Raw genomic sequence first — 19,073 nt, 5'->3', positions numbered from 1 at the left:
CCCTGGGACATCAGGGTCAGGCCCTGGCTCAGGGCAGACTGAATGGATGCAGACAAGCCTCTGGAGTGGGAAGCAAACCCAGTGCCCTGGGACCACAGAACTGTGAGCCCTCAGCTACTTGGTGCATCCCTGGACTTGCCACCTTGCACTTCTTCAGGCAGCATCTGTTTGACATGAACACCTGAATCAGGTGTCCCAGGACTTTCTGTTCTGAAAGTCAGAGAAGCTGTGGCTGCCCATCCCTGACAGTGTTGAAGGCCAGGTTGGACGGGCCTTTGAGAAATCTGGTCTAGTGGAAGGTGTCCCTGCCCATGGCACCGGTGTAGACTACATGATATTTGAGGTCCTTTCCAACCCAAACCATTCAACGATTCTTTACATCATTCATAAATTAATTTGAAAACATTGGATTGTCAAAACCTGCACCTGAGACACGGGCCCTTTCCACTGACAGAGCATGGCTCTAGGCTGTCAGTTCCCCACAGTATGCTCTGCACTGGCACACCACCTACACACACCGGGAAGAGAAGATCACCCCCTGCTGCCACTGCCACAGTGTCATTGCTGCAGCCCAGAGTCTGACAGTGTACATGAAAGCACAAAATTCATGCTAGCGAGTATGCATGACACCCGCGTGTACTGTCCAGCTTAGACTCTTATGCTTGTACCAGATGATGAAGCACATGTCCTGATGGGATGAGTCTTCGAGATACTTGACACCAGATAATTAACTGATCAGCTACCAAAACCCCAAGGGATTCTGACTTAAAGCTTTAAAAACCTCTTCCTAATTGCCCAAACATGGTCATAATGTTACAGTATCACCTTCCAAGCACAACAAGCCAACAAGAACCTTGCTCATGGCTCATTTTCTTTGCTATCGCAAGCAGATTTAAGTGCTTTCTTCTACTTCAGCTGAATTGGCCATCAAGAAAGTGGGAAGAAAACCCAACTCAAGCCTGGGCAAAACTGTGACTCTTACCAGCTCTGAGCAGTACAAGTTACACTGGGACTGGGAGCTTCTTACACCATTTCTCTAGAGCAACAGAAAATGCTGGACTCCAAGCAGTCAGGTCAAAAGTCTGAGAAGATCTTTACTGTAGCTACAAGAGAAGAGTCTTGGCGCTATCTGGCCTGTGCCTTCACATCAGATCAGTCACGGCGCTTGCCTGTTAAACTAAAGTAGAAGCTATTTGATGATTTATCACTATTCATCCTACTGTGCCTCTTGCTATGATATCCTGGGGAAAAAAATAGCATGGCTGGCTTTGATATTCTAAATATTACAGGATCTGTAAGCAAATCAAAACAGAAGAATCCCTTCAGTGCAGTCACTGAGCGCAGCGTCATGTCTCCTACAGTGGCAAACTCCATTTTGGGCAACAGGCCTGGAGAAAGAGTGGGCAACAGCAAGTGTAGAGAGTGATGGAAAGCCACATTTCCTCACCCTCCCACCTCTGGGAATGGCCCTTCAGTTCCCAGGGAGCTCCTCAGCTCTTCCCAGCCAGGCTCCCACTGCATCCACTTCATGCATTTGTCCATTTGGTGCTCTGTCCTCTTTGTTCACTGGCAAAAATAATCTTTTCCTTTACATGATCTTGGAGCTAATATCTCTTTTACTGATGAGGACCTCCAGCAGCCTCAGCTTGGCCTTAATCTGCTTGTATTCGTTGTACTCTTCAGCCATTGGAGTGCGATCTTCTTTCTGCACATTCCTATGGGAGGGAAAGCAGATCATGAGAAAACAGGACATCTTCCCTCAGCAGCCTCCTCCCTCTGTCCCCCAAAAAGACCTACAAAGCAGCTCCTCTCCTCTACTTTCCATTGGGGAACAAGACCAAAAGTTTTCTTTTGAGAGGGGGGAAAAAAAAAGAGGGGCAAACAAACAGCTCAAGCATTTTTTGGGATGCGTGCACATTGAGGCTGAACAGAATCCCATGGTTCCAAATGCAAAGCCTTATCTAAAGCATGCCCTGCTTCTCTGAAATTGCCAGCCTCCACACAACAGTTTAAAAACATTGCAGGAACCATCTCAGTATCAGCCTGCTAGCATGGCAAAATAAAATACAACAAAATAAAATGCCAAGCTTCTCCTGGCTTGGCACCACATCACTTGCATGAACAGGCATGAAAGGGAAGATGACACCTGATCAGATTTCTCTTAGGTTATATGAAACTTTAAAGTTTTCAGTGATTTTACAAGAACCTCTAAGGATGATGGCTGGTGGCAAGAAACTAACAAGATCATTTGAGTAGAAATACATTAAAACATTCTATCAGCTCATTGATGAGAGGCATTTTCTGAGAACAGTACACCCAGCCCACTAAAGCAGAAATACTTGTTAAACTAGCATCGGAATGCCTCACAGACAAGCAAGAACAGGACACAAACCTAAACATACATCATGAGGAAAAAACCCCATTCATCTGTAGCTGAGAAACTTCCACTACTCCTGTCAGCTGTGCTAGAGGCAGCTGGATTTTCACATCTGTACTTCTGCTTCCCACTGCATGTCCTAAGACAAAGTTTTCAAGGAGGCTGTGGTCCCTGAAGTTCTTTGGTGGGAGGGGAAAAGGGGAAGTAATCCATATTAATGGGCAACTGTTACAAATGTGAGTAAAATGCTGACAAAGCAATATGTAACAATGAATTTGGGTAACTTTCCATATTTGGAGGTCTTTGCAGATGCCAAACAGACTGAAAGTAGCTGAAGGACAGAGAAATTGTTACCTTCCATTTTGTCGGAAAAAATTATCTTCAAAGTCCCTCAATTTTTTTCTGATCCGCTTTTTCTCTTCCCTGACTTCTTGGAGCTGCTCTAACAGTTCAGGGCTGTTGGGTTTAAACAGAAATGGGATCATACATATGTACACAGGTATAACAGGAAACATACAGTAAATCTACAAATGCGTGGTTGTAGGTATACCAAGCAATGGAGCTGCTCCTGCAAGCAGCTCCGGCAACTTGGTGTTACTTGCAACAGAAAGCTCTCTGAATTTACTTCAGCAAACCAAACATGCACTTAGGCTGAAGCCTCTAAGGAGGTCGAGTGTGCATTTCACAATTCACTGAATTAAACTTACTTGCTGAAAATGGATCTGATTTTCGTGACTTTTATATGATCAAGATCCAATGGTCACAACTTAAGGCTACCACCTACGTGTTTGTATCAGACCTAGCTGCTTGAAACTAGCAAAGCTAGTTCAACATGACCTCACTGAAACCTCAAAAACCTTGTAGAATACAGGGTTGTTTTCATGATAAAGGCTTGCCACTGCTGAAGTGGAGCTACTATTTAGTACTAGAACCCAAAGATGCAGAAGTCAAGAATCAGTTACAGGACAAAACCATGAGGGTCTATAGCATTTAAAAATAAAGCACAAAAACTTCTGACTCAGATCATAAGTAGAAAATAAAAAATAAAAAATCTAGACACTTCTCTGACAAATGTAATGCTATTTTAGGAAGAAAGAACTTTCTGAAGTTGCCTGTGAATTCAACGTACATGGATGCTTCATGGAGGTTTGAAAGCCCCATATCCTGATTGCTCCTAGATGGCATCTTATCATCCACTGGGGAAACAAAGCCGTCGGCATCATCTTCTAGTTGATCCAAGAAGCTACGCACGTTGAAATCTGTTTTCATGGTAATTGTTAAATCTGGCTTCACATTGCTGTCCTCCTCAGACCCCTCCTCTTCCTCCTACAGAGAGGGACAGAGCACCCCCATAACACAATAGGTTACTGCTTCCCTTCTCAGAAACAGGCACCTCCTTTCACGACATGCACTGGGGAACAGGTATGAAAAGAAGTGGATAGGCAGAGCAAGCACTTCAATTGCCAAGCAATACAGACACCAGAAGACCATCAATAAGACACCCTATACCCAAAGCATGTCAGAGAAACTGCGACCACCAACTCAGATTGGTGGCAAAAAAACTGAGTGAAAAAAATATGTGGGGTTGTTAGCAACCTGTTGCTGCGTGTGATTTACGTACCCTGATGTAAATAAAACCACTTACAGCCATTGTGCATATTGTATAAAGCATACCAGCCATCCTCTAAGTTTCCTCACAAATACACCTGGCAGCATACAGATTGCCAAGTTAAAATGGTAAATATTCTCAATAGATGCAGCTCAACAGCTCTCTCTAATGGCTGAATTCAAGACTTCAAATGCTCATACAGTGGTATCAATGAGCTCAGATCAGTCTTTCAATGGTCCAAACACAGGATATGGTTAACCATAAAAAGGACTACTGTTGTCAACATGTTCCCAACATCAGTTCTGTACCATTTAGCTGGATTACACTAAAAAATTGGAATGGAAACACTTTGCCCAGTGCAATTTCCCCAAAGTACACTGATGAATTGGCTGCGTTCAAAGTTTTTGCAAAATTTATAGGCACAAGATCTGAAAGTCCTGGCTGTACTTCTGCTAATTCATAATTCGCAGCATTCTCAAATGTTGGGCCTGTCCTGCGACACTGTCCAGAAATCGTTTGGATTATCAGGGAATAGGGCCCAGTTTTCTCTGACATGCAGAGACATTGCTAGAAGGCAGTTTTCAACCTTAACATAAGGAATGAGGCATAAGCATCAGAGGAAGGTAATCAATGCTAGCATGGACAGTAAATCTCGTATGTATGTAGGTGTATACACTTATTTTACAACCATGTAACTCTAGCTAGGAAGGATCTAAGCACATGCATATCTTTAAAAGCTTTTGAGGGCTAATATCACTGAAGTCTTCAAGTATATGCAAAAATATATTGTTGTATTGGGATCAAAAGAAGCCATTTTCTTTCTTTTATTTGCATGTGATTCCTTGTGAATGGTTCAACTATTCCTAAAAGATTGCTCCCATGTTTCGAGCAAACAGGGAAAAAGTAACATTAGGACCTGTCATAGTCCCATTAAATCCTTAAAGTCAATGATTTATAAACAAACACATCTACATGAAATCCGAGTTTGCCCAGAGTTTACTTTTTATGTTAAAAGCTCTAGGCCATGAAAACGCAATTCAAAGCCACAGGCTGAGAATTACAACCAAGATGGAGGCGTGAGGATAAAAAAAGATTAGCTGGGGAGAAGTTTTGTGTAAAAATAATGATAAAAGATACGGAAAAGTGTGAATACAACTTGGGGAAATCTGCAGGGAACTTGCGAAAGTTAAAGCAATATTTAGCATATGATTGGATAAGACCATTTCTCTAACCGTAAATGATATAGTTTAAACAGAAGGCATAAACCAGCAGTCACATACTGTTTTTAAACCCTGCAAACAACTTCAGGCTGGGCTGGAGAGTGGAAACCATATTGACCAGTCCCCAAGCATGCCATCCTGCCCTGTCAGGTAAGGGCAACTCCGACTGCAGCAGAACACCAATCCCGCTGTGACACAGAGGAGGATTTGCTAAGTCAATCTAAGCAGTAAAAATGCTATGCTTTATATCAGGGCACTCTGTCTGGCACCAAAAGAGGAGCTCCTATGCCCTTTCCTGGGAGAGTAAGTTGCTGCTGGATTCTGCTTCTGGAGAGGAAGGAAGCAGTGTGACAAACTGCTCCCAAGGACACATGCGAGGTGTATTCCCCACAGACACCCATGGGACCATCTCGCTTGCCTCGCTCCAGGGCATCAGTGCACTGCCCAAGCCAGCAATGATTACTCTGGCCCAGAGCTCAGGAGTGAGCCTCCTGCCAATGGAAGCCCATGGGAGGAGAAGAAAGTGTAGAAATTTCACTCGTTTAGACCTCAGTGCCAAAACACTACATGTCGCTGTCACAAGACCTCTTAAAGCATTTTGCTGTTTAAAACTAAGGAGTGAATTAAAGGGATTCTTAGCAAGAACTTGAATGGAAACAGCCATCTAAGGCCTTCATTATAAGCAAGTCTCATATGGGAATCTTATTTTAAACCTGCACTGGCATTTACACCTCAAACCAGAATGATCTTCACTGACTAGATCCATCTGGCTTGCACCTGCTTGGATCTTATTTAGGCAATCATAAGGCATTTAAACTTTCCAGAGTTGCAAACATAAAATCTCCAGAGTATCCCACCATCAGCACTCTCAGCAAGCAAGCTTCCCAAGGACTTTTTTTAACACAGACGATACTCAAGATATTGTACCCAAATGTTTGGTAAGGCTTCGCCTCAAATCACCTTTCAAGCTTTTATCCAACTCTCCCAAATGCTTCCAAAAAAAGAACCAAAAATGAAAGCACCTGACAGTGGACAGTGTCAGGGGCCCATCGAGACAGGCAGTGCTCCACCCATAGCAGACCTGTCTGAGGGATAATTTTTGTGGCCTTTTGGCAATTTCCTCTCTTTAGTTCTGAGTGCGGTTCTGTGCAAAGCTGCCCTGTAAAGCTTCAGGGCACCATTTAAGTGTTACTAGGCATGTAATTGTTAATGGGCTTAAGGCTGTCACCCTGATCTTCAGTCAGAAACATCTCAAGGTTTGTATTCTCTGCAGGACACTGCTGAGCTGACACAATGCAGCACCAGCCATACTAATCGGGGATCATAATTGACAGAAGTTTTGACTCTGAGTGCAAGCATAGGTGAAAAAGAGAGGACATGATAAAAGAAAAACACCAAAACCTAACAAAAACAGCCCCCACCAGACCACTACTACAGTTTTGATCCAGCAGTTAACTAGAAAATACGAAGACCTCAGTGATGATTAACCAGCCTTCAAACAGCAGTTTAACATCTTCACTCTGCCACCTGGTTTTAATGAGTACGTGCCTTGAACCATCCATTAATATACAATCTACTGTAACTGCCCCATAATCAAACCACCTTGGATGTCTACGTCTGTAGTACTTACACCATCATTAACCAAACTCTGGCTGGATAACAGATAAAAGACCCAAGTGTGCTGAAGCACCTTTCTCCCGTTACACTGCAAGGGTAACAAAAACAATTCAGGGTCCAGCTCCATGCTACATGTCCTGGTCAAACGCTGAACTTCCCTTCTTCCAAGGGGAAAAAGGCCCAATATCACAACAGTCTTCACCACCAAGGATTACTACCCCACAGCAGCATGAGAAAGAAACACAACAATCCTGCCATCCAAATCTGACTAAGCATTAACTAACAGAACTGAGCTGTTCTTACTTCTATCCTCATGTGACTTGCTTAGAAATACCCTTCACAAGGTGTTGACAAAGAGCCCTGGATAAAATAAGCACGTGAAGGGGAGTAGAAAAGGATCCCGCAAGTGCCCTGGTTGGCTCCATGTGCGAGTGTTAGTTTTGTGAGGGCTCATTCCTGCCACGGTGCTGTGTGCAAACCGCAGAGCTTTGGAGTGAGAGAAACTACTGCAGAGCAAGTTAATGTCATTAAAGAAAAGAGGGAAGCAAGAAAAAAGCAAGGTACAAAGGGAACTGTGATCTTTTTTCTTAAAGAGTAAAATCAAATCTATTCTGTGCAGGTGGAGGGGGAAGGAGAAGGGTAAATATGAATTGAAAGCAAGTAATAGCGAAAGAGTGCAAAGGAAATACTGTAGTCTTATCTACAAGGAAGAATTTGATCAGAACTGGCGAGGCTTAAAGCAGCTACTGATTTTTCAGGAGGACACTGCAAAAAAAAACAACACTGATGGAAAAAAGTATCAATCAACCATTCTCTTTCATTGGTATAAGAGAGAAATTGATGCAAACTGAGCAATTAGTTAGCAGCTGGAGGTCTTCACCTTTATCTCCTTGAAGAAGGAAGCTGTTTCGCCCTCGATAATTGGCTGCAGCAAAGGGCTTCTCCGCTTGCTGGAGGGGGAACCCTGTGACAGGTGTTAACAAGTACGTTACATTATGAACCCCTTTCTCCTCCATCACCTGCTCTCAGCACATTCTCATCCACACATTCACTCTCAGCTCACTGCTGGACCATCAGGAGAAAGCTATTTCTTAAAGGACAAAAACATGCCCGGTAAATCCACTAAACATTGGCCATTTTCTCTCAGGATGTTGCTTAGCAAGAGACATCACTGCCAAACACTTTTAAAGAAAAAGCTTGGATACTGGAATACCGGCTGGGCAGGAACTACAAAGTAAAGGCTGCAAGAAAACAACCCCCAGCCCAAGGCCCATATGTACACATACTTGGTTTGCTCTCCAGAGCTATAGTGTAAGCCCCTCTAGACTCTCCAGGCTTGCTTTCCAGGAGCCTAATTTCCCACTGAAGTGCCTAATGATGTAGGGTTGGGTTTTCAAATGTATGCTGCCTCTGCATGAGCATCTCACTGTTCTTGCTTAGGGGCTGGGGAAAGCCAGTCTTGTCTCTCCTCTGCCAGCCACTGTGCAGTTTCAATTTTGTCTCTAAACAGGACCTGAGCTGTGTTTTGAGATCTTTGTGTTCAACTGCCCATGCACAGCTACACGATTCCTTCCTTCCTGATTGCCAGCACCGTCTTCACAGCACCCATTTTAGGGAGTTCTTTGCATATTCAAGGAGAAACAGCTTTTTGTTTTAAATACAGGATCACCTCTCACTATTTGCAGAAAAAACCCCACTTCTCAGTGTGACTGTACTGAGTAATGCTGTGCCAGTCTATTCCCTCGACTAGTGGTCTACAAAAAGTGGTCAGGACATGAGCGCTGCTTGGGAAAGGCAAAAAAAGGTAAAGGATCATACATGACAGACAGAGTAAACAGGAACCATGATAAAACAGTTCTCTTTCCATGGACTTAAGCTAAAAGTATTCTGTATGTACTTTTTAGATCAAATAATTTTTTAGAAGTAACCTACACAAGTTGTCTAAAATTGAGATAGTGCATTTGCTGCCTAGAGGGGTGTACTGGATTCCTTGCTAGTGGCAGTGCCTCCTTGCCAAAGCACCATCTCGTATGAAGGAATATCCACCACTTGCAGGATCTCTTTAATACAAATGAAGTGTTTGGAGACTGTTGGCCCTTTTCTCTCAGCCAAGGAGACTGGTATGTCCTGTGGGACCCATGCAAGTCTGCGTTCCTGACATACAACCCTGCATAACTAAGTAGCATAGAAGACCTGCAGGTCAGAGTGGATTGATAAGGAAAGAGAAGCAAGGCTGTAGCCAAACACAAGATGATGAAATACCAGCAGCAGCCCAATGGAAAGAGGAGAAACAATACAGGGTGAAATGTGTCCCATGGCTCGTGGTCGGCACTGGAGTCCCTTACACCAGCTTTGCCCAACTTCAGTATATGGTGTGTCACCGGTTCACTCATTTGCTTGGTCTCTGAGCGATAGGATAGGCTAGGACTTGGCCTTAGCAATTGGGTTGTATGCAACAGTGCAGTGATTCCTGTTTCCTCAGCTCTAAACCAAATGAACATCCCCCAGAAGAATGCTCTACTCACAATGATAGGGATGGTGCTGGCTCTGGAGAGGATCTGCTTGACCAACCGATACCTATCATACAATGGCTTCATCACCTGTCGTTCATTTTTGGTAACCTGAAAAGGCAAAAGAAGAGAGATCCATGAAGCCTGCAGCAGATACTCCATCCCTTAAAGCATGTGCCTCTGATCGCTATTAGGCAGAGGGGGCTTGAAGGGAATTTCATGAAGGTGAGAAGTTAGCAGCATTAGCCCTGAAACGGGTCATGCAAGTGCTTGTGCAGGTCACTGCATCTCCTGTCCCAGGTGCCAGATGAAGCACCACCTGAACTTTGGTGTGTCTTGTAATGTGGCTGTATGAGACAGGTGGCTTAAATGACCAGCTTAGGTATCATATATCCACAGTACTAAATGACCCATAGAGGCGGCAGTCTGCACTTGTAATCACATCTATCGTCATAAGGCACAACATGAGGTTTCCCACCCTTATTCTTGTGGCCGGGACCTCAGAGACAGTGTTTGTGACCCACAGAACCAGAAAGGAGCTGCAATGACTAGATACTGCAACGTAAGGAGACTTTCCCAGGGTAGCTTAAACTACAGATTTCACAAAAGCTGACTTTCCGGCTTTGCTATTCCCTCCTGATTTCCTGTCCAAGCCAATAGTTCTTCATCTTTTTAACTCTCTAGCCTTGCCCTCCACCCCTCCTCCCAGCAATCTTGCTGGCGAGAAGTTACCAAAGATCTGAGATGAAGGTGCCAAGACTACATGGCACAGAGAGGACAGAATGCCATAATGCCCACCCCAAGCCTTCCTTACATTGCTCTGTCCCCAACTCTACTCGTGCTCCCTCCTCAGTCTGAGAGCATTACGCACTGCGAGTGCTCATTTCTGGTTTTCTTTCAGATCCAAGCTAAACCAAAATCTCAGTAGTATGGACAGTGCAGGAGAAGGGAAGACTTCACAGACAGTAGATAGTGTGGGGAAGCAAAGGTCTGTCCAACTAAGTACCAGTTGTGAGAAAGTTGGGTTTTATTTCTTCAATGTTTTGTTGCAGCAGGGTTAAAAAGCAAACAAAATACTCAGCAGAACCAACCTGATCATCACCTTTCTTTGTATTCAGCACTCTGACCCACATTCTACAACTGTCCTTCCATTAAACCTTTTGTCTAACTTTAAATTATAAAGCTTTTATGAGGAGAAGCTTTAACTGATTCTGATGTCATGCCTATCTTCGTCAAGGCTTTTTACTGCTGCTAATCACCAAAGCATCTGAACGGCTGCCATACAAAAATCAACAACAACAGTGTAAACCCTAGGGAGCTTTGTACAGTCTCCCTTTCTAGAACAGAAATAGGAGGAGAGGGAATACAGCTTGAGACAGGGAGGAAATTTTAAAAGCAACTGTCTTTCATTTTGTCTGCAGTTGGCTTTCACTGGAGTAAGCTTTCTGACGCTTTCACATCCTCCCTCCAGAGCAGGAGATGGTGTGGGTTTGCAAGGGGCTGAAGACCTGTAAGTACTGCCAGGAGTGAGACTAAGAATCTGGAAGTAACATCTTCCTCCTGATAACTATGCCTGTTTCCAGTGTTGGGGGCAGATGAATAGGGAGGAAGAAGGAGGAAGATCTTTTGATTCCCTGGGTTCAGTGCAAACATCCCCAAGCCTGATAAGAGGCATACCGATGCACAGCCTGAGCTCTAGGGCCTGTATGTCCCACACCTCCAAAGCAGTGTGGCCTCAATACTTGACAGCCTCAAGCTGGCTGTTCATTGAGTAAGCAGCTCACATGGATTAAAGGCATGTGAGCAGCATCCAACAATTCACTCAGCATTCTACTGAGTTTTGTGTTGATGTATCTGCATTCAGTTGCACTGGGTAGCGAGTTGCCTCCAACTCTGGACATATCTCTCCAACCAAACAAGCATAAAACTGGAGAAACTGTGTAGCCAATATATATATTTAAAATTGACAGTTTTACTAGGTTAGCAGTTAGTAGGACAGGAGGCACAGCACTACTGTTGGCTCATACAGTCTCTGTGACTTAAAAAGACCATGCAGAGGCTTAGGCTGAGACCAAACCTTCAATTAACAAAATTTCAAAGTTGATATATAGCAGTGTTCTGTACAGAAAAATAAACATAAGCCTTGGAATGGGAAAAAATCCATAGGTATGTTGAAAAATGAAAAAATTAAATTACATGCTTCAGTGTCCAAGTATCAGTATGGAGAAAGAACAAAGAGAATTAATTTAGGCACTGGTAGTTACGTGTGTGGGGCCTGACTCAGCCTTGCAGACTTACACCACTGACTTACGGCACTCTTAACTGAGAGAAAATGTTGAGCACACGGCCAAACTGTCTCACTAGGTAAACATAAGTAATACCAGCAAAACCTGAGTATATTTTGGGAGAACATCAAAATGCAAAAAGACTGTTGGAATAATAGAGCCTTTGACACAACTCTGGGGCACACTCCACATGGCAAAAGAGCAGCAGCTGAGAAACAGACTGCTGCTTGCATTGTTAGAGCAGCTCAAGAATTTCTTCAGAGATGGACTTTCTGCCTTAACTAAAATAGTTCAGTTCCACCTTTTCAGGTTCATCTTTAACTGGTGCAGAAAGACCCAGTTGCACAATAAATCTGAGCTTCATTGTTTTTCTTGTTTAGTTAAATATCTTTAAGAAAAAAAACCAACTTGGCTGAACCATCCCCATTCTCCTCAAGCTCTCAGTACTTTTCCACTGCTGCAGCGCCAGGAGCTGGGAACAGCAAAAGCTCAGCAGCTGCAGTCTTCCTTGCCATGCAGTTCAGTGTTGCTAGGTATAGACTGCTTACTTAAAAACAAATTGAAAAGCAGTTGTATAAATAAAGCATCAGAAAGGGAAGAAAAAATAAAGATACACTGACAAGTTAGGCTCTGGGCTTGATCTCTTTTTAAACAGATTTAACTGAGTTTACCTCAACAAGATGCCACCTGTTGATTTATGTGATTGTAAAAGCACCAAAAGCAAACTTTGTCTCATGGAGAAGAAAGGGAAAGTTAAGTGGATTCCCTTATGCTGGCCTTTCTCTATTTTACACAAGAATAAAACTGCATGTCCTCTCATACAACTTTGCTGTTTTCAGTTGCTGGTATATATGACTGTCGTGGTTTAAGTGCTATACAGTATTAGCACTTTATGAAGGCGTTTAAATAAATTAGTGAGCCTTTTTTAAAACAATGGACAAAGGAGGAAATAATTCAGGAGCAAAAGGAGGAGATCAGAATCCCACGTGGCAACAGAATGACAGATCTGTCAGCTGCACTAATCAAGTACTCCTTATAAGCAGAAATTTGCTGCTCCCAAGCCACTGCTGAAGGAATCGGCACCACTCTGAAACTAACTTACTTTACCTATACAGGTGATAGCAAAGATAATAGTGTCATCAGTGAAAGAGGAGGAGGGATTCATGCAACTTGAGGCGGCCTGGAAACCACTGTGTCTCTCCCACAGCAGGGATCAGTAGGACACAATATCTAATTTTCTGTCTTCACAAATAATTTCTTTCTGTTAAGGTTGAATGTGCAAGAAACCTCATGTCCTTTGCTTCCACTGGCACATGGGAAAAAAACCCATCCATTTCTCAGGAGAAGAATGAAATCTCCTCTCAATTTATGCTGTGTTGCTCAGGAGACAAACTGATTCATAAATCCTTTGGCACAAGAGGGTTGTGCAAACAGCAAGGTACAGATGCCTCCCTGCAAACAGCAAGGTGTCAGGAGAAACACATTGTAGCTCCTCTAAGAAGGAGCATTTTATGCACACTTGCCTTCCCAGCTAGCCATTAATACTAGCAAACTGCAAAATTCCTGGTTGGATTGGGGATCACACACAACTATTCCCATGTAGACTCTCTCCAGCAAGGCTGGTGAATCCACTGGGCCACAAACCAGGTGTTTGTGGATCCTGGCGAGTGTGATAACGCACATTCAGCCTTATTCAGCCTGTAGGGTCTGTCCAACAGCTATGTGCCAAGCCCAGTGCTGTGTGCAGACAGGCTCCTCGGTAACAGCATTTGTGAAGGATCAGGGAGGTGGATTAGAGGATGCACGTGTGGTTTGAACAGCAAGAAGTTCTAGTGACTGTGACATCAAAGGAGCATGAGGGGGATTATTTACCACAGACAAAACATATCAAGGTGTACTTTGAAATAAAGCCACTGCTGTACATACCGGTCTGCCATGAATGCTTTCATAATACAGCAAAGCTTTTTGTAGAGCCACTTTTTCAGCTGCTATCTGATCTCTTGTCATGTCCTGTGAAAAGTGGCACAGAGAGAGAGAAAAAGAAAAAAACCCCAAAGTTAGATTCCTGGACTCAATACTGATTTGTGGCATAACTACAGTAACATCATTTTGTCATTAATGTTTTGAAGACTCATCTCTGCTTTCCAGTACTCTTTTCCCAGCTATATTGCTAAAGAGACTGTTAATGTGAATGGCACCCTATGCACAATGCAGGCAGATTAAAACCAAACTTTGCATATGAAGGTATTCTACATACATAAGGGGAATTTGTCAATTACCAGTATGCTTTTAAAAAACAACGGTATGCAACTTCTAATGATGGTGGCTCTTTTTCAGTTCAGTTCCAAAGTGTAAATTCTACAACAAAACAAACGTTCTTTTTCTCCAAATCTGAGACAAGCTGCAGTACCTCTTGCAAAGTTTGCCATCTTTGCTTTGACTGCCACAAACATACTTTACCATGAACTAAAGTGCAGTCAGACTGCCTCCTTCTGCCAATTCTGCTGTGAAAAGCTCTGGCAGACAGGCTGAGGGGACCCAAGCCAAAAAAGGGCAGACAGTTGGAGACTTCCCTAAGTTTGCCAGAGTTCCCCCATTGAACTTGCCTGACACTAAGCCTTCTCTCCCTAACACAGCACCTATCACAGACTCTCTTCAAAGGTCAGGCTGTGGATTCTTGCTACTGCCAGAAAACAGCTAAACACACACTGTGTGTATAATCATCTTCTGCAGGTCTAGTAAACAAAGATAATGCTGTGTGCCCCTCTCTTGCAAAGCACTGGACAGTTTACATGTCAGCAGACACAAGGACTTCATGTACAAGGCTGCCGAAACCTCAGACAGTAAGACCTCCCTGCTGATAACCCTCAGAGATTACAGCAGCTAACAGAGCTCAATGTCCGAGCTCAATGTGAAACTCTGAAGAGTAGCGATAAAATGCCCTGAAAGATCATTCAGCTTTGGAGTGAACTAAAAGGAAACAGATTACCTGATCTCCAGAATCACTGGAAGACTGAGAATTTGCCAGGAGGCTTTGGAAATAACTATAGGAATAGCCAAATACAGGGCAGGAAACATTGCAGTAATTCAGAAATGTTACTTGGAATATACAAGGATTGGAAAAAGAACATACAATGACATTCAATAGAAACTGAGCTCTGGGGAAAAAAAAGAAGTCAGGTACTAAAGCAGATGGAAAGAAACCAATGCACATGAGACAGGAGTAAAGGTTGTAGACCCTGTGGCAAATGTAGAAGACATTTCACAAGAAGGCTTTCACAAGTGACTGTGCAGCCATGAGTTACCCACTTGTAGTTAAAGGCCTAAATGTGATCTCTCTACATTGTACCTTAATATCTTCAGGTCGGTTTGTCTCTGTTCGTTTTTCTTGAAGCTTCTTCTGGATAGAATCAAGGGTTGCTTCCACAGCAGGCTTGGCAGATTTATCTGACAGGTCTTGCTTCTTGTCATCGTCCTTTTCAAGCTGAGAGCCGAAGCTCTTGGGGAGTGTGTTGCTCCGCTGACGCACAACAGGGCCAAGGTCCTCCTCTGATATCTTCAGTTTTGACTCTAAACAGGGACATTTGGGGGAAGATGAGCTTTTTTTCTTTTTTAAAATGTAACATGTGATTGCTGCCTAATGTCAAATTTAACTGGGGCAGAGTTCAGCTGCCCTCGAAGGTGCATCAGTGGCTGCTCACCTTTAAGTTGCTTTCGGAATTTGGCCAAATCATTTGTCCATTTGAGCACTTCAGGGTTGGCTGCTTTGTCGCTGTGGGAAGGCTGGGAGGAAAGAACAGTCATGCTGAATCTGTGTTAAACCAACAGGAGAGACTCACTGAAACAAGCATGTGTCACAAAGAGGTACAAAGAATTTGGACCCAGCACAGGGCATGGGCACTGGCTTCTGAATGGCATCTGCATACTTCTGACCAGCTTGTTTTGGACCTTGCTTTAATTGCTCCTGCCTGTCACAACATTGTCTCTTAGGGGCATTATGAGATTAATTTTCTTTTTAGAAAACACAAAACTCTTGATGGCAAACGTTAAGTTGTAGGAGTGGCTCAGAAGGAGAGATGCACATTGGAATCCTTGTGCCTATTGCAATCCTAACAAGAGGGCACCTCCAGTGTAGAGGAAGCCTAGCATAAACAGTGTGAGAAGTGTTAGAATGAATGTATCCTTACCAAAGGATGCTTCACATCCAAAGACACCAAAATAACTCAAATGCTAAGTTACAGCAAACTCTGAGCATTCCTCCCAGCCTTTTCTACTGCAGGCAAGATCCTTTCAGTACAAGCCTTTATGGTTTAGATCACCAACAAAGACACACACATGCAAAGCTTTAGTTCCTTAAAAAGCTTTCTGTGCATCGGAAGGGCACGTCAGGAATAATTAGAGTACAGTACACTGCTACTGCTTAGCAGCACTTGACTGTGGTTCCTTGCTCAGGAGTAAAGGCAGCTGCTTTCTCTCCTCTGCAATGTGCTGGTGTCCTGGGATTACCATCATTCTAATGAGATACGCAATTGTGCTTCCCATAACCTGAATTTAAATAGGCAAACAAACAGAACACAGCTATTTCTACACACTGAGTGTGCGCTTTCAGCACACTGTCTTAGCAGCGATCAAAATCCTATGAGTTTATTAAGCTGTCTCTTGTGCTGCACTGACAGTACCTAATGCTTGGAAAGTTAATTTGGTTGGTATGATTGCGCATTTTCTTTTTTTGGGCAGCAGCATTTTTTTTTTTAATTTTTATTTTTTTATTTTTTCTTATAAAAGCTTTCAAGACCCCTGTATGTTTGACAGACTTCTGTGATGTCTTTCCAACCCTAGCCATTCAATGATTCTATGTCGCTTTCCCTTGTTCAGGCACACCTCTCCATACAAATGCTTAATTCCTAGAGACTTACTCTGTACTTCCTCTCCTCTTCAAATTTTTCCTCAAACCTCCTGATCTTTTTCTTCAGTCCCTGAATCCTCCGGGTGAGTTGTGCAGGGGTAAGGTCCTCTCTGTCATCTTCGTAAGATCCCAAAGATGAACTCCGCCTCCTACCAAGAACAGAGATTGCAGAAAGAGCTTATCCAAACAGCCACAGTACATATTCATGCAGAGAAGGCCACTTAAACTTTGTGTAAATAAAGGCCAATCCCACAGAAGTGAGAATGCTATGTTGCTCCTCTGTAATGACAGATAGCATAAGATGCTCTAATAGCCTCTTTCAGCAACAGAAACTCTAGGGATATTAATTCACAAACCCACAGATAAGTAGTTACCAAGAACTTCTCTAAAAGTATGTTTGCCATCTGTAGCAACAAGAACCCAACACAGCATAGCTATCTGGCGCATATGATCCAAAGAGATGTTGCTTGATGCAACTGTGCAAACCCTTTACATCTAGGTGCAAGAGTCAGCACAGGCAAATCACAACCCACCTCATGAAGGAATGAGAATTGGGAGGGGAAGGAGGCACTTCTGTATCATCCAGGTACTGTTGGCTTTGTCCATAGGCATAGAAGCGAGGGGACAGCATAGGATCGCTGTCCTCATCCAGAAGCTGGCGAATTAAGCGACCGGCCTGCGGGGAAAGGCGAGCCTCATCTGAGTCTAAGCCGTCTCGCTGCCATGAGGAAAGAGCAGGGATGGGCTCTGGGAACAGTAAGACAAAGGCTGGTTTTATCGTTTTTGTTTTACATGTACGACAGACACCAGGCAACTTTTCTAATGAACCCTGACCAGTTTGTGCTGGACCACGACTACTTGTTGTCAGGCATTCTCTGGGTCATTACCTGCACCTACCCAGGGTGCAAAGCAATGCAAACCATTGCGTGGTTACAATGGGTACTCTAAATGAACATAAATAGTCTCGTAGGTGCGACAGAAAACCGTACCCAAAAGTTGGTCAGTAATTACCACAGACTGACACCAAGTGCAGCTATCACCAACCAGCACCTTTGAGGGAAAAATTATGCTAGACAAGAAAGATTTCTAGGCACATAGCAGTATAAAAGAGACAACTGGATACAAGAGGATTTTTTTTTTTCACTTTCAGGATGTACAAATGCTGTAAATGAATAGCATATTAGTTGTCCCCCTGTAGCCTCCAGTACTCCAATACAATCCTGCTGCCCGCTGTTGGAAATTCAAAGACAAGGAGTAAGCGTAGGTTCTTCTGGTCTGCAAAGGAAAAGGTGTCTCACGTTACTACCATTTCCACAGGGTGCCTAACCAGTAAATTAACAATGATGGCAATATGGTCCGAGTTTCCCCCCTTTCCTCTTTCACATACAGTCCTCCTGCTTAACAGTAAGGCAGAGAAGTGAGGAAATCTTCAGTCCCTTGGACAGTCTAAAGAACTGGAAGTAAAAGCAGTGTCCTACAGGGAGATGGGGGAGTGGGAGAGAAAGAGAAACCCAACTTAGCATTGCTGATTAGCATAATGGAGCCCACGGAAAGCAATCGCCTCAATCTTGTGATCACTCCCTCCAGATGCCATAGGGAGTCTAACGTTTTGTGTTCAGATAGTTTACTAAGCTGATCTGCATGCTCCTACTTAGCACCACAGGATTAGACAGTTTAAGAGCCAGGCTTTGAACTTATAAATCTAACAAATAGTTCTAGAGTCAAGTAAGAAAACAAAAACCTTATAGAAACTTCCCAGACCAGTTGCACAGCTGTGGACTCATTATTTCCAGTGCCCTAGTGCAGAAGAATAGACATTCTTCTTTCATGAAGAGAAGGGCCTTTTGAAGTTACCAATTTTTGAATAAAAAGCACCATTTCCCTTTTCTGAACAAGGTTAACATTTTCATAGCTCAGAATGGATTGCATGAACCTCTATGCTGTTTAATATTCCCCCCCATGCATCATTCGGACAGCACAAGATCATCCACAATTCAGTAATGACAGGCACAGTGGTATTTTGCCTGTACATAGCATCAAACAATGCTCTCCTCCTCTTCCCTTCTTCTTTAGCACAGGAATATAAATGGCACGCCTCTGCTTAGAGGCTGGTGCTGCATGCAAACTGATAAGATGCTCTGAAAGGGATGGCTGGAGGTTTTTGCATAAGAGCGTCTCGCAGGTGTTGTGTTAAGTGAAGCATATACAAGCCTGGCTTGCAGAGGCTACTTTGATGAGGTGTGCAAGTCCCAAGTGCCTGGCAGCTGTTTTGTCACAGATTGGAAAGCTTATGCAGCCTGCACTTTTCTCAGATAATTTCTGAAACATGAGTTCTTTCTAATCTGCGTTCAACCTTGGCAGTTCCTAATACCTGAAATATTTTCCTCAAGGAATCTGATAAGAAGGAAGGTGAAACAAAGGGCAAACCCTGCAGCCAAACTGCGACACTTTGGTGTTACACGCTTCCCTGAATCACCCATGATTTCAGGAAGGTCCTCACAAGATCTCTTGTAGCAAAATAAAGGCTAATAATACAATAGGAGCAAATC

General features: G+C 43.4%; 1 protein-coding gene across 1 annotated transcript in view; it reads right to left on the bottom strand.

The window, feature by feature from the left end:
- Positions 1 to 1,588: 1,588 nt before the first annotated feature.
- FAM13A (family with sequence similarity 13, member A) overlaps positions 1,589 to 19,073 on the bottom strand; it is a gene marked incomplete at its 5' end in the record, with an annotated part of 38,433 nt that continues 20,948 nt past the window's right edge. Inside the window, 10 exon segments of the mRNA XM_010014910.1 lie at positions 1,589 to 1,715; positions 2,732 to 2,833; positions 3,507 to 3,703; positions 7,704 to 7,787; positions 9,349 to 9,444; positions 13,545 to 13,628; positions 14,968 to 15,188; positions 15,320 to 15,401; positions 16,535 to 16,673; positions 17,058 to 17,271. Of these exon segments, the coding sequence (XP_010013212.1) occupies positions 1,589 to 1,715; positions 2,732 to 2,833; positions 3,507 to 3,703; positions 7,704 to 7,787; positions 9,349 to 9,444; positions 13,545 to 13,628; positions 14,968 to 15,188; positions 15,320 to 15,401; positions 16,535 to 16,673; positions 17,058 to 17,271 (1,346 nt within the window).

Source organism: Nestor notabilis, unplaced genomic scaffold, assembly GCF_000696875.1.
Source record: "Nestor notabilis isolate BGI_N333 unplaced genomic scaffold, ASM69687v1 scaffold25955, whole genome shotgun sequence".
NCBI lineage: Eukaryota > Metazoa > Chordata > Aves > Psittaciformes > Psittacidae > Nestor > Nestor notabilis.
Note: the sequence above shows the minus strand (reverse complement) of the source record. Positions and strands in the feature narration are given on the sequence as shown.